Raw genomic sequence first — 21,030 nt, 5'->3', positions numbered from 1 at the left:
AAATTTATTTTATCGCACATTTACTTTTACTTAAAGTATGATGAGGAATTAACCCTCATACCCTCATACTTTATAAATTTACTTTACCGCACGTTTACTTTTATTTAACGTATGGTGCGGGTTTATCGTCCATACAAGCAATTCATTTACCAATAATTTAATTTACAAGCAATTTATTTTATGGATTAATTGTGTGATATGATGAGTTTTTTTTTACAAGGATACAGATCAGAACCAGAAGTTTCTTGATCCTCATCATACAACTACATCAGGACTTGAAGATCCTTGATGATGATATTGATATGAGAGCTGGCAGTCTTTCCAGTACTATATTTGTAAACATGTGATCGGACTTGAGGGTCCTTGATTCTTGATATGTAAATAAGGACATGGGGTTCCTTAAATGATGTAACAGTATTATATTGGTTAATAGTGCCGTACACATGAAAATAACTGTATTGGCAAATGTACTGTACACATAAATAGTGCCGTATACATGAATAGTGATGTATGCATAAATATTTACCATTTTGGGTAAACTGTCACTATTCAAAAGGGAACCTGCAGTTCCTTAAACTCATGGATGAGCAATTAAATGAGATGCCAGAAGTTCCTCAAGATATGGACAATTATGTAAGGACTTGAAGTCCAGAAATATGTACAGAAAATTGTAAAAATGTCCATACCATGAGAATATGTGATTTTGGCTTGAGGTTCAAAATCTAACAGTATTGAGAACCTGAAGTTCCAACAATTAAATGGACAACCCTTGAGGTATTATTGCAAATTGTGGTGCGCCACATATTTCTTTGGCATAAGAGAATGATGAATTTAATAAAGTTCGATTCTGTTATAATCGACACCTCAAGGAAGAAATATATTTTGTGAATTCCTGTTGTTAAGAATACACCGTGAAATGGATAATATCAATATAAACCTCAAATGATGAATTGAGGCTCCCCACATATTTTGATATATCTGGGCCGGAAGCACATGGATTCAAATATATGAGAAATCCCGAATTTGAGGTTGTGGGTATATAGTAGTTAATGCTCTTCACTACTATATTGCGATATTATCGTAGCTTTTACTCAATTCATATTTCATGTCCATTTGAAAAAGAGAGAATAAATTCTGAGTTTGTGTTTAGCCCAGGCCAAAAGTTCTGGGCTCCCATACGTTGAAATATGAAATTTGGGAGAGTCGATGTGGTTATTTGAACCTATAAGGCACAAGGTTCCAAACCGTCATTTTGAAAAGATGTAAAAACCACAGGTGCAAGTTTAAGAATGTGCGCAATTATTATAACAGGCAAAGAGCATACAACATATAGATTTTTTTCCACCTGCAATGAAGGTGCAGGCCCTGTAAAATCTATAAAAATACATTATGTTCTGGAAGCCTCTGAAGGAAGAGGACGACGCCTCTTAAGCTTAGCCATGAGCCTCTCGTGGTCTCCCAAAATTCTTTCATTGGAGACCTGCAGCATGTCTAGCCTTCTCAGTGTATCAACAGAGTACGAACTCACCAGTTTCAACAAGGCATTATTCTCTCCTTTAAGTTTCTCAACCTCCTGTTGAGACTCATGAAGCATTCTTTGAAGAGACGAATTTTCAGTTGTTAGCCTCTCAACCTCGTTTGCTCTAGCACGCAAACGATCAGCCATGTTAGAAACAGAAGCAGCACTCTGAATGCTAAAAGCCATTGAGTCATCAATAGCCTCTTCCTCAGATCTCCCTGTCAACAACATTTCATCCATTGGAATAATGAAATTCCTAGCTACTATGACAGCAGTAGCATCATTCATCATCACAGAATCATTAACTGTGAGATGACGATTTTGGGATACAAAGGATGGACGCCAAATTTTGGCATCATTGGTAGTTGTGGGAGCATCATTTAAATTGAAATAATTTGGGCAGGAAGAAGAGGAAGCCATTTTAAGAAGGTTTAGAAGAAAGTCTTAGAAAAACTAAAGTTTCAGAAAATGAAGGAAGTTGAGTTGAAACGCAGTTGCTCCAATCAAGTTTTGCAAAGGCAATATCTATAGGAGGAAATATGGCTACAGTTTCCAGGATCCCAATATTATCTCAGATCCCCATATTCTCCTTTTCTTTTCCAGATTCCAAAACTTCACGCGGCCTCCATTAATATTTGTCGGCACTTTCGGCGTTTCCAAGTATTATTTTCGTCAAAGCCGATCTTGCTTTGCGGATTTCACGGAGCTACTTTTTCAAAAGTTCCCCGAGAATCTCGCAATTTTCCTATGGTTAATTTAAAATTCACCGGTTCTACCTATTCCTCTTATTTGTGTATAAATGTGTTACTAACGAAATTTTATTTGCAGAAGACATCCAGTTTTCTCCAAAACTAGTGATGCGATATCTACTTGTTTTTCTTATCAGTGAGCACTCAATATGCCCGAGAAGCAAGACTATCTCTGATCATCCATTCAAGAAGCAAGACTATCCCTGATCACGTTTCCGCTACATCAGGGAACTGTGAAGGCGATCTTATGCTCTAATCTCCGGAAGTCCTTCTAGACTAGGAGAAATGAGAGCTTATTGTCTGCTCCCACCAGCTTCCTTCCCTGATTGCTTACCTTACCTTGCAATCAATATCACATTTTTTTTTGCATTTTTTCTCTTTTTATAACTCTCTGTTCATAAGAGACTTTATTTCTTTAGAATGAACATCTGAAGAAAGAGTCCATGAAGTGATCCTAACTCTGAGGGTTATTTGTTTTGACAGAGGCAAAAGAGTTGTGATTTTTGCTCTTGCAGGATATAACTAGATCATCAAGCGCTACATTATATTTACTGGGCCGATACGAGCTTGAATGATACTTGAGAAAAGTTTCTCCCACCTAAGGATGTAAGCAATACTTGTGTTGTTTTATGCTTATATACTTATTTGATATTTTATCTTGAAAGGTAATCAAATAGGGAGATAAGTCCGTTCCAAAAGAATGGCTTGTATGTATCCATAAATTATTAACCCAAATTTTACAGATTGTAAGTTGGATACATTGATAATACACTGCACAGATTAAAGTCCCATAAGAACAGAATATGGGTATAGCAGTGATCAATATGATGCACGCCTGTTGCGTAACAAATGATGTGGATTGAAGTCCCAAAAGGACAATCCTTTGACATGTCAATATTGATATTGTGCACGCCTAATGCGTAGCAAATTGTATGGGTTAAAGTCCCAGAAATTAATTGACATGTATGTATTAATCTGTGGCATGCCTGCAGCATGACAGATATATGGGTTCTAAATGTTCTAACTCCCTAAATAGAGATTATCCACGCCCTACTGTAAAATAACGCTCCATTGGAGGTTATAATCCACATTCTCACATAATAAAAGCCCCATGAAGTGGCTTGGGTACCCAAAAGCAAAGAAATGCTTATAATTGATGCATGCGCATGCAAATGAGAATGGTGAGATCATGAATTGATGAATGACAATTTTTGGTTTTAGAGTAGCTACTCAAATCATCAATGGGCTGTGTTAATTGGAACCACGTTCAATTATTAAATGTCGACAATATCATTGGCCAAAATGGAATGAGGTAATTCCATTATAGATGAGAATGAACGTGAAAGAACAAACCCACAGTACGAACCCCAAAAGATGTTAATACTAAAACTTATACTTGGGTGTTCGGAATAAAAGAAAATATACCTACTTTGTATGACACAGTGTTTCTGGCAGAAACAAGGAATGTTGGGTTTTTTCCATATTTACAGATTCAATTGTGCCCCCTTACTGCACAATTACGGAGACCAACATATTATCTTTAAGGGTTATTAAATGCACGGAGCATATCGCCAGAAGCGATTTCCTAAAGATGTATAAATAGCTGGGTTAAAGCTATATAATGTGTCATAAAGTTTAATCCCTTTTAAACAAAATCCGTTGAGAGGATTGACATTGCATAAAGCAAGTCCCTAAAGGACATATGCTTGAAGCACAAAATCTGTACTCAATATTAATATGCATAAATTACCTCAGTGAGTACATTTATTATAATGTGTTTGCAACATATTAAAGCTTCTGCAGAATTCATGTAATATTTGTCTCGACCTGAAAATCGAGCGTTATGCCAATGAGATTTTTGCTAAGAAAGTATTGAAGCATTTTTGTGTGGATTATCCGTTGGGCACTTAAATAATTTTCCGGACGTATATTAGACCGGACATTGTATATTCCAGATAGAGTTCAACTCCATCACCATCATTTTGGGATGATGCAAGGCACACTTGGTGCTATATCCGCATAACACCATATACGGGCATATTCTTTTCGAGTAAACTTACAAATAGCCCTGATTTTGTTGAAAACGCGGACTCTGGAAATTTCTATGATTTACATAGAGATAGTTCACTAGAAATATATTTACTCACTCAACTATATGAATAGTTGATGGCTACATCCTCCACTCACTCCAAAAGATTTTCGCTCCAAAAAGATAATCATGAAGATATCAGGGGGAGATATTCATCAGGGGGAGCATCCAGAACTATGCTGCACTGATTACTGTAATCTTCTTCATTCCATCAGTTTTCTACCTCATTAGGTTTTCTCCAAGCAAATCTTTAATGATGCAACCGACATGTCATTTGTGGTCTCCAAGGGGGAGTGTTGTAAATAATAATAGGTGAAGCCCACATAGCCAACTCACACCCACCAAACCAAACCACTACCCAATTGATTGAAGAATATTAATGATGTTGTCTACCAATTATATTGTGAGGTGAACCACCAATGTCTTAGGCCTATAAATAGATACCTCCATCAAGAGAAGTGTGAGCTTAGAGAAGAGGAAGAGAAGGAAGAAAGAGGGTGAGTGAGTTGAGAGGAAAGAGAGCAAGAGAGAAATTCTCCAAGAGAGAAAATTGAGTGAGCCATACATATTGTAAACACTAAAGTTGTAGCCCTATTATTTTATATAGTGGAAAAGTTACTACTGCTGCTCTCCGGGAACGTACGCATAGCCGAACCTCGTTAAATACTGTGTCTCATCTACTTTACATGCAGCTCAATATTCGCACATATCCCAGTTATTTTACAACAAGATGGAGTTTTGATGGATTTGAAAATGATGGCATGTTTTATTTTTATTTTTTTAATTTGGGAGATGAGTGCGGCAATATTTTTTAGTTTTTAGCGGGACCAAGTGATTTGTATAATTTCTCCTACAAAATTATGAAAAATTATGAGAGGATCAAAACCCTATGAATAAACTACACTTGCCACTCCACGTTAGTCAAATCTTTGCCCATTCTAATTTTTTTTTTTAATTGAGAAGTTTCCAGAAAGTTAGTTAAAGGGGTTTTACAAGCAGATGCAACCTTGATTTTCTCTGTTTGTTTAATGAAAGGGATAGATATTTGTTAACAAATATCGATTATCGGCTCACAACCACTTCACATTCTCATGCGCTCAGTGTTAGTGGGATGGGATGGAATGGGATGGATCGTGGATGCTCATCATTCTGCTGCTTCTTTCGCCCAGTCATTTGTCTTGCCTTTTGCCAAATTATTGCTTTCCTTTTGCTCCTTTCCCACCTTGCAATATTATTTGAAGCCTTTATCGAATTGTTTTTCGTAAAAATTTAATTTCTTTATTTTATGAACCACAGACAGCAATCTCATTGCAATGAATAATAGATGGGTCATTGACCCAAAAAAAAAAGTACATAAAAATGGGTCCATCCATGTGTATAATGCGGATAGATATTTTATTTGTATTGGTACGAATTCCTTCTCCCAACTCAACTTGTGTACTTTGATACCATCACATTAGGAAAAGCCCTAGAAAACGACACATCCTTTTTTTACGAAAATATTAACGGATTATAATAGTGAGTTTTGCATATGGAAATACATTAATCGTATTTTGTTTCTCTTCTCTCTTCATAATCACAATCATTTTTCGTTAATTTTATATATAGATACACGATATTCTATTTTAATGTAATTTAAATTACGAAGAAGAAGATTCGAACTCAGGTGTAGAGTGGAGAACATGTCAACTCTAGTAATTTTGGCTAAATCCACACGCATTTTGTTTTTAATTAGACTGTAGGCCACATATACGTCATTGATTGATACTAAATGACTAAGAATTAAATTAGAGAGCAAATGGTTGACTAAGTATATAAATTGACGTCTTAACTTAATCTAAGACGAAATAAAACAAGTTGTGATTAAATAAGAAGACTTAGCTCAAAGGGAAGGAAAAAAAAACAGGAAGACAACCACTCTGCCCTCTGCAGCACATCAATTTTTTAACCCACTGTACAAATTTTATTTTAAATATATATTGTTCCTTAATACACTCAAACTAATAATTAAAACGAAGTTTTCAAAGACGCGACAAAGCCAGAATCTGCTGATTTTGGTAGTCAGAATCCACGACGGTTTGTGAATTTTCCGACACGACGAAGCCCTTTGCCCGATCCCTCAACTCGTTTTTGAGAACCTTGCCCGTTGGGTTCCTGGGAAGTTGGGGCAGAAACTCCACCTTCTTGGGCACCATAAAGTGAGGCAAGTTTTTCCGACAATAAGCGATTATTTCAGACTCAGTGGTGCTCTCAGCGTTGCTTCTCAGAGCCACAAAGGCACATGGACTTTCGCCCCATCGAGGGTGAGGCATTGCAACTACTGCTGCCTCCATCACCTTTGGGTGCCCATGTAACATGTTCTCCACTTCCACACTGCTAATGTTCTCTCCTCCCGATATGATCACGTCTTTCGACCTGTCCTTTATCTCCAGGTAGCCGTCCGGGTGCACAACCCCGACGTCTCCTGTCCAGAACCATCCGTTCTGGAATGACTTCAAGGTCTCCTTACTATCCTTGTAGTACCCTTTCATGATACTACTCCCGCGCAAAACAATCTCCCCCATGGTCTTCCCGTCATGGGGGACACTCTCCATTGTTTCTTTGTTCTTCACGTCCACGTCAGCAAGAGTCAATATGCTTATGCCTTGTCTTGCCTTGAGCTTTGCCTGGTCGTCCCGAGGCAGCTTGTTCCACTTGGCCTGCCACTCGCAGACCAAGGCAGGTCCCGTTGCCTCGGTCAGGCCATACGCATGGGTCACTTTGAATCCCAGCGGCTCGATTTTCTCAAGCAGTGGGGCGGGCGGAGGTGCTCCACCGGTAAGGATCTGGACGGGCACTGCGAGATCGCGGCGCTCGTGCGGTTTGGCCTCAAGGAGGATGTTGAAAATGATTGGGGCGCAGCACATGTGGGTGACCTTGTGGCGGTGAATGTTGCGGTAGATGTCGTAGGCGGTGGTGTTGCGGAGGCAGACATTGGTGCCACCACGTGCGGCAACACCCCATGTGAAGGTCCAGCCGTTGCAATGGAACATGGGAAGTGTCCATAAATACACGGGCTCACTCCCCATTTCCCAACCAAGGACCAGGCTGAGGGTGCTCAAGTAAGCACCTCTGTGGCTGTACACAACGCCTTTGGGTTCTGACGTCGTTCCGGAGGTGTAGTTCAAGGCCACCGGGTCCCACTCGTCGGCGACCTCCACAGAGACAAAACGGGGGTTGCCCTTTTTGATGAGCTGCTCGTATTCCAACTCACCGAGCCGAATGCCTGTGGGGGAGTCGATGTCGTCGATCACGATGACCAAAGGCATGGATGGCTCATGAGAAGCACCGGACATGAAGATCCTGAGGGCCTCGCGGGCCAGGGGGACGAACTGGTAGTCAACGAAGAAGACTTTGGCCCCCGAGTGGCGGAGAATGGAGGCTATGTTTTTGGCATCGAGGCGGGTGTTAACGGTGTTAAGCACAGCCCCGGCCATGGGCACTGCGAAATGCATTTCATACATTGCTGGAACATTAGGAGCCAACACTGATACCTGAAATAAGCAGAACAAATTAATTTCATATTCGGGAGTTAATAAACAATAATTGTAGAGTCACCAAATTTGTTAAATACGGTAACATCAACTCGGAAAAGAGAAAAAGGAAAAACACTTACAACATCGTGCTTGACGATGTTAAGAGAAAGAAGGGAGGAAGCGAGACGGCAGCAACGATCGTAGGTTTGGCCCCATGTGAAGCGAGTGCCTTCATAGATGACTGAGGTACGGTTAGCATAAAAGGCAGCAGCTCTCTTCAGAAAAGTTGTAGGGGTGAGAGCTGTATAGTTAGCCTCACATTTGGGAAGCATGTTCATTGATTCAAGGGCCATTTTGCGTAAGCTTCTTCTTCTCTAAGTGTGGATAATTTTATCTCAGAGAGAGGGGGAGAGAGAGAGAGAGAAGTGGTGGATAATTTGGTTGTGCGAAAGACGTGAGAGACTCTGAGTGAATGGAAGGAGCAATTTATAGTGCATTGTCAGGCTCCGAGGGTCCACGTCATTTGGGTGGGTGGTGGTGGGAATGGAAAATTATGGTGGATGCTGCGCGATGCTTGTGTGGAAATTGCTAAGATATTACAATTTTGAATGCAAGAAAACTATTGACCTTTAAAAAAGACAAAAAAGAAAATTTTCCGATGGGTTTTCACACCACCCATGACCCTCCATGGGCTGCTTGACTTCTCCACACCACCGGAATCCTTTTCACTCAAAATGTGCATCACTAGAAACAAACTGTTGTTGCGTGGGCGAGAATCTTTAGACTATACCATCATTTGAAAATTTCGTGTGCGAATTATTATTAGTTTGGTTAAAAGTGTACAGTTTCTCTAAGATGTTTAGGGCTATTAAATAGTAAAATTTAGTGCTCTGTATATTTAAATCGTCGATTTTCTTTTTATGTGAGAGGGGTATTCGAATTTTAAACCTCTTCTAACATTAAGAAAAAAAAATATCGCTAAACTAAAAAGTTATTTGGTTCAAGTATCTAAGCACTAAAACAATGTAGAAGCATGTATGAAATAAATATTTACCCAGCACCTAAGATCATAGTACGAGTAACATCCCTGCCCCCTAAGGTCATGTTTCTTTCGTTGCATGTCAAGCCTCACATTTCAAAGGACCACTCGTACTAAACACCAAATGGCATTGAGAAATATAGTCCTAATTAAAAAAAACAATATATATATATATAAGTTCTTTTTCACACGTAACAACCTATTCTCTTATTTGTTGTGGGTGATCGAGTTTCTTGTAAAATATTTTTAAAAACAAATTTAATGTCAACAACGTCGTTTAAATAAAAAAATAAAATTACGTCAACAGCAAATATATAAAAATTAAACCACTAGCAGCTCTCTGCTTACTGACTTTAGCCATGAATTTTGTTTAAATATCGTAAAACAGGGAAATAATATTTTACTTGCCTGCCTGCTGCGAAGAGATAATATTTTACTCAAAGTATATATTTTCATGTGTGACCTGAGATTTGTTAACTAACGTTGTATTTTCCCAAGGTCTCTCCTATTCAACTTGCAAAAATGGAATTGACCCTTGAATCAAAGTCGTGTAGAACATTTACGCCAAGAAAAGTCTTGTGGAAATTAGTTGGTAAAATCAACTCAGACGCCAGGAATTTTTATGTCGTTTTTCATTTGCCGGCTGAAGAACATGATTATGCGTTTTTTTTTTTTTGTAAGAATACGAGATGAAGAGAGAAAAACGAGTCTCTCACATGAGAAGGACGTCTTGCATAAAATTTAAGGTTTGTTTGGGACTGCTTGCTTATAGAAAAATTAAAAACATTTTTAAAAGCATTTGACAGAAAAATTTGAAGGTGGTTCTGAATGTGTTAGCTACATGCTTCTTCATTTATTCTAAGTACTGGTAGATATATGCATAAAATAATGATTAATTACTTATTTAGTGTAAGGTAGCATGATATGATATTTGATTATAAGTCTACTTGAAAGTAAACATCTTTTTTTCCACCAAAAGAAGTTTTATGGAATTCTCCTAGAAAATCTTAGAGTGACTCCAAGAATATCTTCTTTTTTTTCTTTTTGTTGAACTTTCCTAAGAAAGTTTAAGATGGAATTTCCAAGAAGTTGTGTTTAAGTTTATGAGAATTTTCCAAGAACTTTGATGGAGGGAAACAGCTTTGAACAATTAATGTTCTTTCTAAGTTGTGATGATACAGAAGAAAGACTGGGTAGCTAGGTTCTTGTTTTTTTTCTGTAAGTATCTAACTTTCTAATTGTAAGATCCCACATCAACCAACGGAGAGGAGGTGATGTGCCTTATATGTGCACACCCGCATCCATCTAGCACGAGGCCTTTTGGGAGCTCACTGGCTTCGGAGTCGTAGGAACTCCGAAGTTAAGCGAGTTGGGGGCTAGAGCAATCCCAGGATGGGTGACCTACTGAGAAGTTGCTCGTGAGTTCCCAGAAACAAAACCGTGAGGGCAGAGAGGGGAGCCCAAAGCGGACAATATCGTGCTACGGCGGAGCCGATCCCGGGATGTGACAATTTGGTATCAGAGCCACTCTGCCGTGTGGTGCGAGTGTGCCGACGAGGACGTCGGGCCCTTGAGGGGGGTGGATTGTAAGATCCCACATCAACCAACGGAGAGGAGGTGATGTGCCTTATATGTGCACACCCGCATCCATCTAGCACGAGGCCTTTTGGGAGCTCACTGGCTTCGGAGTCGTAGGAACTCCGAAGTTAAGCGAGTTGGGGGCTAGAGCAATCCCAGGATGGGTGACCTACTGGGAAGTTGCTCGTGAGTTCCCAAAAACAAAACCGTGAGGGCAGAGAGGGGAGCCCAAAGCGGACAATATCGTGCTACGGCGGAGCCGATCCCGGGATGTGACACTAATGGCATGCTTGGAGTTTAATTTGCAAGAGGTATCAAACAGCCTATAGTCCTTCATGATTCATTGACATGTTTGAGAAATTGATGAAGATTACTAGTAATAGTTTGCAAACGCTTTTTTTTTTTGTTGCCAAAATTATGAAAGAGATGAAAAAAACTCACACACATGGATACTTCGAGGACTTGAACCTATGACTACTTTGAAAGCACACCAATTGTAATTTGTACTCATCATGCATGCATAACTGTATTGATCTTACATATGGTGTCATATCACCTCAAAAATGGAGATCGATAGAACCACTCTTTCTTTTTCTCTTTGTTGGAATCGATAGATCCATTCTAACTGGTTACATGTTTCGCTTTCATTAGATTCGAAAGAAAGAAAATAAATAAATGAATTCAAAACAAAGGGAACAACTTACAGTTACCGGTGCAATTTTTTTTTTTTTACGGGCAAAAGGCAATAAGCGATTAGGGAATAGGATTTTGCACAAATATTTATTGAGTGTGTTAGGATTTCGAACCTCTGGCCATGAGTGAAGAGTATTAAAACTTTAATTGTAAGATTAGTGGAGTTTAGGTAGGGGAAAGTTGCTAGCATTCTTTGGTAATAATTTATATTTATAAATTGAATGGTACTGCTTTGAATGACTCTAACGATGATGGCTCTTATTTGGGGCAACCTTTGAGATTTATGGGACCTGTTAGAAACTTAAATTGGGACTCTTATATAATCTAACATGAAAATACTATATATATATATATAATAAAAAAAACAATGAATTGATGCTATAAAGCAATTTTTAACATTAAAATTCATCATCAACTAATATGCAAAAGTAATCATAAATCAAATTCCTAAAAATTTTAACGTTTCAATTTGATCAAGTTGAATACCGATATGTTCAGAATAAAAATAAGCTCCTTCGCTACTCCGATGACCGATCTGTGTATGATATAAAAAACATTAATATTCAATCACCAATTAAAGAATCGTTTCCCACAAAGTCACTAACAAATCAAATTATCTTACATCAAATAGAAAAGTTGGAAAAACTATCAAACAATCCTTCCCATAATATTAAATATGCAAACATGATATCAACCATATATACTTTGAATTTCGATACATAGCTAAAAGTTGAGATTTCAATATGAATATTTGATTTCGAGTGGTCTTAATGAATTTAGGAATTAGCGCTTTTGATTCTCGATGTTGTGTATTTGAAAAAAAACAAAAAACTTAGTCAAAGGGCTGAAAAAGAGAGCCAAATAGTGTTTGTTGTGATCATGTGTTACGAGTTTGTGTAGTCTTTTGGTTATTGACTGCCATGCCAAATTTGCTCTTGCGGCCTTTCTCCAACTTTTCGTGACACACGTGTGTGTGTGTGTTATATGTTGGAGTTTGTGTAATCCCATCAAATTTATTTCACAATCGAGTCCCCCATTCACCAAAACAAACACAAAATACCCCTCTCATTATTGATTTATTGCATAATAATATCCTAGTGGGCCTTCCTCATCATATGTTTTGTTTTTCCTTTTTTTCCTTACCATTTTCTTTCCCTCCTTTTTAAATTCCCGGGCGGGTAAAGAAAGTAAACAAATAGCACAAGACATTACATTAGGGGGGAAAAAAACAACACTTGCATACCTATGACTCTATGAGTGATGAGACAATACAATATGGATCTACACCACCCATTCTCAAGTGTTTCTATTTTTTCAGGTGTGCTAAATGTGGTTTCTAGCAATCAAAAGTGCTTCTAATATTATTTGGCAGAAAAGTTTAGAAATGCTTCTTAGTCATAGAAACTTTTTTTTGGAGAAGCACATGTCATGTGCTTCTTCAATAAGCACTCCCAAATGCTTTTTTAGGAAGCACTTTGATTTCTCAAGGAAACTTTCAACATCTTTACAACAAAAGTACTTTAGCTAGAAACAATTATAAGCAGAATTACTTCCTAGAGAAGCAGTCCTAAACGAGTCCGAAGCTTTTCGGGCTTTAAGTGTTTTATCACTTGTAGGTTTGAGACAAACCAGTTAATTTGATAAACAAATGAAATATCGCATTATCCCACACTCGTCAATCATCAACCTAAAAAAGTCTCTGAATTTTTAAAGCTTGGAGATTAGAATTCTCATGTCCTCCTCCCTAAACCACTTTTTTAGACAAATTTTAGGGAGGAATTGGAAAAATATAATTCCAACCATGCTCTCTAACCACTTCCTAAAATAGGGAGACCTTTAAGAGTTCCTAAATATGAGGAGAGAGAAAGGACTTCTAGTGGCTCCCAAGAATTTAATGTTGCTTTATTTTATGAGTATTTTAAACCTTTAATTAATGCTAATTAATTTTTTAATTTTTATTATTATAGAGATTGACCAATTAAAAAAGAGTTATAGCATTTATGAGGTTGCGGCCTTTGTGTCTAGAGTAGGTGGTAACCACGTTTGGGACCAAGTGTAGCCTGACTGGATCTTTGATATTTTAGCTAGTGATGTAAACCTTGCTATTCGTCTTTAATAAAACTCTCGTCGTTTGGAAAAAAAATAAATAAATAAATAACTAGAGAGTGTGATTGGAGTTAAAATTTTATAGAGAGCTCTTATAATAACTTGTGTGTTTTTAGCTAAATTTTAACTACAAAGTAGGGAGCATGATTATAGATGCTCTAATGAAAAGAACGGTGAAGCTTGGTTGTGTTCAACATACTAACTATTATTAATTGTTCATTACTTAGAATTAACTTAAGGGGATGTAATTCAATTGAGATTTTAACAAATTGTAATTACATGATTTTAATGTAATGGATTTCAACCGGATTTGTAATTATATGATTTTAATAGATTGCAACTACATGATTTTACTTATGATTTTATTGACTTAGGATTTTACATATGATTTTAATAGATTACAATTACAGGATTTTACTTTATATTTATATGGGAGCATTTTTGCACCACATTAATCAAAGGTGTATGCTCACAACCACCCTTAAAAGCTATATGCCTCATCATTCTCAGAATATCTTCTTGTGCAATGCACTAGTACTAGTAACCAACCAGCCACACCAATCAAAAATCAAAGAGGCAAGCTTTGAGCTTTGAAATTGGGAGTAAGACTAGAGCAAGCAATTCCGTATTTTCCTTTGTCAGATTTTGATTGATTCATAATTTGGCAGTTTATTGGATTTGGAAGATTTTAGTTTTGGGTTTAGGGGCGGCCAAATCATATAAAGGAAGATGAGATGGATAAGCTGTTTGAAGGGATGGTGTTGTTTACCCCTAATAATACCAATAATGACAATAATCCCGAATTGGATTTAGAGACACGCAATCACTCTGCCCGCTCAAGAAAAGTGGTGGTTGTTTTTCTGGGGAAAAAAAATGGTGGTTGTTTATTGTACACTGAGGGAGAGAGGAGAGTGCGGGCAAGAGGAGAAAGAGGGTTTAGGGGAGGGGAGGAGGAAAGAAAGAAAAGAAAAAAAAAAGGAAAAAAAAAAGGAAGAGGGAAGGGAGGAAAAATGGGGAGTGTGTTGTGATGTGGGCCCTTTATCGTTTCTCTTATGAAAAAAAAAAAAGAGAATGCATTTAATGAATTATTGTAACTCTAAATTGTCAATGAGGACAAAATTGTCATGAAAAATGTTTATTTAATATTGGCTCATTTTCCCAAACTTTCCCATGAGGAGGGAAAATAAAACCCAAGTTGAGAGGATGACTTCACTTTCCCCCTACTTTCTCATGGGCTAGGAAACGATTTCCTAGGCCTGAACTTACCAAACATGGGAATTCAATTGATTTTCCATTCCCAAGTCTCATTTCTCATTAACCAAACGGAGCCTAAATCAACTCACATGCTAAAAGTTATGACCGATATATTAATATGCTTTTTAGTTTGACCGAAGAACATGAGGGAAAGAAAAAGAAATAAAGAAGAACAATTTCCACATTCGAATTTAGAAATTTATTGTTATCATCTTGACTACATTCGGATGCATACAATAATGGGTATTTATCCAAAAGAAAAGATGTATGATATTGAAGTTAGAATTCTACTTGAAAATAGACTAATCACCAAAACAACTTTACTGAATTCTACAAGAAGAATATCCTATAGTGAACTCTCCAAGAAAAAACTTGTACTCAACTTTCCAAATAAAGTTTTGAGGCTGCAATTTCCAAGAAATCTTTCTTATGTTATTATGAGAATTTTCCACCAACTTTTTTCTAACTGCTTCTCCATTTGAACAAATGTTCTTTCATTCGATGATACACAACCTTTTCCCTTGTGTGTCCCTACAAGGCTACGCACTGGGTGGCAGCCAAGCGACCAAAGTCATTCCAATGGCATGTGGATTTTAATTTGCATGTTGCCTAGAGTCATACATGCATTGATGCAAACAGCCGAAACTTGTCGACGAAGGATACTTTTTGTGACAAATTAGACTGAAATTTTTACAATTGATAATGGAATGGTTGTGCCAATTGTAAAACCAAGAAGGCACATTTGAAATTTGGAGAAATATTATGGATGGAATCTACATTTGAAATTAGACTATCGCTTATATTAAAAATAAATAAATAAATAAATAAATCCCAGAACGAGATATTCGCTAGCAGTCTACGACCATCTTTTATTCTTGTTTTAATTTAGAACTTCAAAATGACTTGACATTTGAAAGATCAAGGTGGCTCTTATTAACACCACAACAATACAGTTCAAAGAGCAGCCAGACCAGTCAATTACGTTTGAGTGGTTTCCATTAATTAATTAGATTAGATGAATGGAAGCCTTTTCCTTTTTCTCTTTTTCGTTTTTTTCCCCTTCTTCGTTGACCCAAACAAGTAAGTTTCATGCACTTTCTCCAACTTTTTGTGGACTCGTGTGTGGTTGATAGTGGGTTTGTGTAATTCCATCCAATTCACAATTCCTGATTCCATTAACCTAACCAAACACTAATAAATAATACAAAATTAGTTAAATACCTATTCCTAGACATAAAACTATAAAAATACCCTATACTATTTAATGTATATAAACACACCCAAAATAAACCCAAAAATCGACAGCTGTATATTTTTTAATTTAATTATTAAGATGAAATACCTTTATTACCTTTTTAACATAAAATTGGAATTCTAATCAACACCAGATTAGAACTCATTACACGACCTCCAGTCTCTCATCTTTATCTTCAACCCCAATTTTCAGTTTTTGTTCTTCCACTTCAATCTCATCATTGTTCTTCCACCTCAGTTTTTGTTCAATCTCTTCATTCTAAGCTTCGTTGGAGGGCTTGCCTGGGCCACCAACAATGATGCACTGGAGAAGGCCTTTCTCCATTCGGTGAGATCATCGAATCGCAGGGTCGTTCGACCTTTACTACTTGATCTTCTGTTTCTCTATGTTACTTGATCTTTCTTTCCCAAAGATTGAAGATCGATAGATTCCTTTTCATTTTTTGTTTATTATTGTGTATTTGTTTGATTATACTCTGACGTTTTCGTTTTGACGGACGACTCTGATTTGATTTGGTTTCTTTTTGTGTTTCTAGATCATCAACGACCGTGAGACTGGGAGGTCCAGGGGCTTCGGCTTCGTCACCTTCAGCAATGAGAACGCCATGAGAGATGCCCGAAGGCATGAACGACCAGAACTTCGACGGTCGTAACATACCGTAAATGAGGCCCAGTCTTGTGGAAGCTAAAATGAAATGTTGTAATATGTATGTGTCTACATGTATTGTATTTTCAGCTGTGGATAAGGAATTTTTGGGATTTTAGATTTGCTGGCCAAGTTTCCTCTAAATTCTATAAAGATGAAGCAGCCATTCTGTATGCAACCTTGGGATTCTTCTCCAAAGATTGTCAAGAAACTGTTCAAGGTATGTGAATTTCAAACTGTTGGAGGCCAGATTTTGTTAAGTTCTTTTACAAATATAGGACATCGTTCGTGAAAGATGTCATATGCTCTATCTATTATTGCATTTGCTTTTTCATATTTATGAGGTCTGTTTTCTTATTCATGATTATACGACCTCTAAAAGCTTGGAATAATTATTTTGTGCTAGCTAATACTGCCTAATGGTCTCTCATTACTCTTACCATTCTTTTTCGTCTACGCTCTCATTGCATAGATTGAAGTCATAGGTTGTTCTTGCAGAGATGTTATGAGATTTGATTATCAACACATCTGTATTTTGCAAGTTAAGTGCTATCCAAATTCCAAAAGGACGACCTTGGCTTTGAAAAGTGGAAAAATTGTCTGTATACTATGGGTAATGGGTTAGTTAGGTTCTGGGTCACAGTAAAAAACAAGCCAGAAACTTCAAGCATAGAAGAGTTGATTGCAAACCGTGCATCAATTTGGCAAGTAGAGCTTTGCCATCTGTTATGTGAATGGGAGGGGTTCATTTGTCCAATACATTCCCATATTCCAATTGGGTTGTAGCTTTGTCCAATCAATCTCATGGCTTCGTAGGTGGTTCCACCATTTTAGTCCAACAAATGAAAAATTGAGACTTCAATGGGTAATCAAAATTTGGTGTGGAAATATATAGGAGGCTGTCAATTTGGTGGAATCGGTAAAGGTTTTTCCATTCACATAACAGATCTGTCATTACCCCTAATAATCTGTTTATACCTTGAGGCAGAGCCCCAGTTGGATAGACTCATTTTCCGTACTTAAGGACCTAAATCAGAAATTTTAGGTTTTACATATAACATGTAGTGATTGAATGTTAAAGGAAATAGTTTCTTCACTTTTGTTTGTTGGCATTATCGTGCATTCCTGAATAACAACTGTTGAGCATATGTTTATTTGTCTCCGCTTGTCTCTGGAATTATTTGCTTTAATGACTACACATGCGCAGGAGCCTTTATTTACTTTCTTATGGTGGTTTTATTTATGTTCTACAATTAATAAGCTTTATCTGTTGTTGTATAAACCTATCTATAAATGTGAAATTTGGTTTTTCAAATTGAATCTTCTGTTATCTAGGAAATGAGCCTTATGGTGAAGTACGGTTTACATCCTAGTACTTTGAAGGGTGAATTGTTTAGAGTACTGCTAGAGCAAGGAATTCATGGGTTGAAAGTTTCTGAGTTGGCGAAGTCTCATTGCAGGTCATTTGGGTACATATATGTCACAGCAGTTTTCTAAAGGCTCATATGTTTGGAGATAAGGTCATTGTTACCACAAGCACAATGATAATGAGCAGTATGTGTGGGAGCCGCTCCGATTCAATGTTTATGGTATGTGGAGTGATGAAAGATCAATTAATTATGCAAATGAAATGATGTAATTGATTTTGAGTGGTATGGAGTTGTACACTTTTATTGTATCGATTATGTAAATAAAATGATGTAGTTGTTAACTTCCAGTAAGTGGTATGAACAGTATAACAACTGTTCATACCTTGCAACTAAGTTGATTTCTATGACATAGTATTAACAGTGTACTTATTTTTTCTTGTAGAAGTATTTCCTTTTGCCTTTGCGATTATATCTGGTGAAACTATAGACAATTGGAGGTGGTTTCTGCAATCGGATGTCTTGCTGGATTTTTTTTTAATGTGAAATGGTATTAATAATGTTTTTTGTATGAAATGGTATTAACAATGGTTTTTTGAATGAAATGGTATTAACAATGTCTTTTTGTATGAAATGGTATTACCAATGGTTTTTTGTATGAAATGGTATTAACAATGTCTTTTTGTATGAAATGGTATTACCAATGTATTTTTTTGGGTATGAAATGGTATTAACAATGTCTTTTGTATGAAATGGTATTAACAATGTATTTTTTTGGGTATGACATGGTATTAACAATGTCTTTTTGTATGAAATGGTATTAACAATATATTTTTTTGGGTATGAAATGGTATTAACAATGTATTTTGTTGGGTATGAAATGGTATTAACAATGTTTTTTTATATGAATTGGTATTAACAATGTTTTTCTACGAAATGGTATTAACAATGTTTTTTTTATAAAATAGTATTAACAATGTTTTCTATAACATGGTATTAACAATGTACTTCTATGACATGATTTGCAGAGGTTTGATGGAGAAGGAAGGGTCGTGGGGACATGCCCTTGGTTTTCGTGTTTTTATTTTATTTTATATTTATAGTTAAGTTTGGGTTTTTTAAAAAAATATAGGCTGGGCTTGTTATGGGTTTTTTTTGTGTTTTTTGTATTGGGCTTCTTTTAAGTTAGTTAGTGGCAGTCATGTAATTTATAGAAAATTCAACACTCATTTTGTATGTAGTAAATGATTTTTGGGTATGTTTCTAAAGTGCATTTCATGTAGGTTTTTTTATAATTTCAGCTCCTATTTTGGGTATATTACTAAAGCTCCCAATAAATAAAGCCACCTCTTGTTGAATATCTGCATAGCTTGTGGGCTCTCATTCTTCTACTTCTTTGTTTTTTCTTGTCAATTTCCGGACGAGTGAAAAAGTAACCAAAGCTAGCACAAGATCGTCACGGGTACACGCAATGCAAGACGCCTTCCTCCTGTTCTAATTTTCTAGTGTAAGAATATGATCGGTGTGACGGCGGTGTCATCAACACGTGTTGTTATTAATCTATTTATATTATAATGTATGTATTTATTTAGAATAATAACACATAACAGTGTAACTGTTACACTCAAAAAATTTCCTAAAGTATGGCTTCATTTGTTAAAAAGTTTGAAGTTGTGCATATGTGAAAAAGAAATAATATCATGTCTTCGATGACATCCATCTATAATCACAAATCAAATTACCCTTAAAAAAAAAAAAGGAAAGAAGCAAACAGTACAACCACGGACGTTTGTCATGCGCGAAGCTGAGACAAATGCATGGAGATTTATCCATGGCTCCAAAAAAAAGATATGCTTTTGGTTGTTCAGAGAGGGTCCAGGGAAGTCAGATTGATTTTCATATTCATAAAGAAACATTGACTTTGACTTTGATTCGGTTTCTTTTCATATTGTTGATTGAGTAATTAGGATGATAAAAGATTGAAGGAGCATAAACACAAATAACGGGAAGAATGAAGTCCCAGATTGAGATAGTATCGATGATGTTGGTATTGTAGTGGGTCACGGATTCGTGGCTCTGAAAATTTAACATGGTAAACGCAGAGGTCTTGTCACTGTCATTATAAGGGAAAATTCTGCTACCAACCTTTATATTGGAGAGCGCACCTTGTGCAGAAGCTCTTCTCTCAAAAACCAGGAATGGAACAAGCAAACCATTACTGTTTTCGAAACTTTCTTTGGGCCCAGATGACAGCTGATGACTTGGCTGCAAGCTAAGAGTCCTTTTGGCACTATCAGAGTGGTCCCAAACTGGTTCGGACAATAATAGCCGACAAAGTTCCCAACAGTTTGCTTGGATTTGATCAGTGACTAAATCTAAGAAATGTTGAAGGAGTAAATGGAAGAGGAGGCTAATGATTTTTCATTTTGAGCGGATTTAAAGGGATAAATTATAAGATGTTGTTATTTTGTTATTTTGTGGGAATTAAATGAAATAAATTTCCTTTAATTTGGTCAATATTTTTTCATTTTTTCTTAAATATATTTTAAATATAGAGAGTTACCAAATTCAATATTAGACACCAAACGAGTCCTAACGTACCGAAGACAGTATGGGATTCTTTTGGACTGGCCAAAAAAAACACCCATATTATAGAGAACTATTCTGCGATATCAGTACAAGATGAGGCTATGGCAGACAGCATCATCAATGAGGGACCCTGGTTAATAATTTCTTGATTCTCTAGGTGATTTTCTTTTCTTCTTCTTTGCTCATGAATTAATCCTAGAGCGATATAGCTTTGGCTCTTGTTTTCCTTTATGATATGGTTTTTATTTATAGAAAAGATGGTATTTCATTAAATCGAAAAGAACATTATATGATAAGAATTAGCATGTTAACAACGATCCCGTTAAAACTTTTACGATATAGTTTTTTATATGTTTGTTCTTTAATTTATAACTTTATAACTACTCTTAACATTTGAAAGACCACGATGGCTCTTACTACAACCAAAAACCAACTAAAATAGCAGCCATCCCAGTCAATTACGTTTGAGTGGTCTAATTAATTAGATTAAACGACAGGAAAGCCTTCTTCTTTCTCTTTTTCCTTTTTTTTTTTTTGGTATCCTTCTTCACTGACCCAAACAAGTAAATTGGACGCTTTCTCCAATTCTCTTTGGACTCAATGTGTGGTTGATAGTGGGTTTGTGTAATCCC

The 21,030-nt window shown here is 36.6% G+C and overlaps 1 protein-coding gene and 1 long non-coding RNA gene across 3 annotated transcripts; one reads left to right on the top strand and one right to left on the bottom strand.

Moving 5' to 3' along the window:
* Positions 6,145-8,344, bottom strand: LOC18782999 (probable acyl-activating enzyme 12, peroxisomal). Its single transcript, XM_020560958.1, has 2 exons — positions 8,013-8,344; positions 6,145-7,890 (listed from the first exon to the last, which is right to left on the bottom strand). The coding sequence occupies exons 1-2, from the start codon at positions 8,223-8,225 to the stop codon at positions 6,379-6,381; spliced, it is 1,725 nt and encodes a 574-aa protein (XP_020416547.1). The 5' UTR covers positions 8,226-8,344; the 3' UTR covers positions 6,145-6,378.
* On the top strand, positions 15,822-18,227 carry LOC18782604. Of its 2 annotated transcripts, none has more exons than XR_002270815.1 (3): positions 15,822-16,124; positions 16,333-16,662; positions 17,903-18,227. It is a non-coding gene; the product is annotated as an uncharacterized LOC18782604 (long non-coding RNA). The 2 variants fall into 2 exon arrangements; XR_002270814.1 differs by having other exon boundaries at positions 17,778-18,227.

The sequence above is a fragment of the Prunus persica genome, chromosome G3 (assembly GCF_000346465.2).
Source record: "Prunus persica cultivar Lovell chromosome G3, Prunus_persica_NCBIv2, whole genome shotgun sequence".
Lineage (NCBI taxonomy): Eukaryota > Viridiplantae > Streptophyta > Magnoliopsida > Rosales > Rosaceae > Prunus > Prunus persica.
This window is presented reverse-complemented; position numbering and strand designations above follow the sequence as displayed.

What these genes read in the sequence shown, in the direction of transcription:
- LOC18782999 (XM_020560958.1), bottom strand. Translation starts at nt 8,225, where the DNA reads ATGGCCCTTGAATCAATGAACATGCTTCCCAAATGTGAGGCTAACTAT. An exon ending in ACATCGTCAAGCACGATGTT is followed by an intron (nt 7,891 to 8,012) that starts GTAAGTGTTTTT and finishes TGCTTATTTCAG; the next exon opens with GTATCAGTGTTGGCTCCTAA.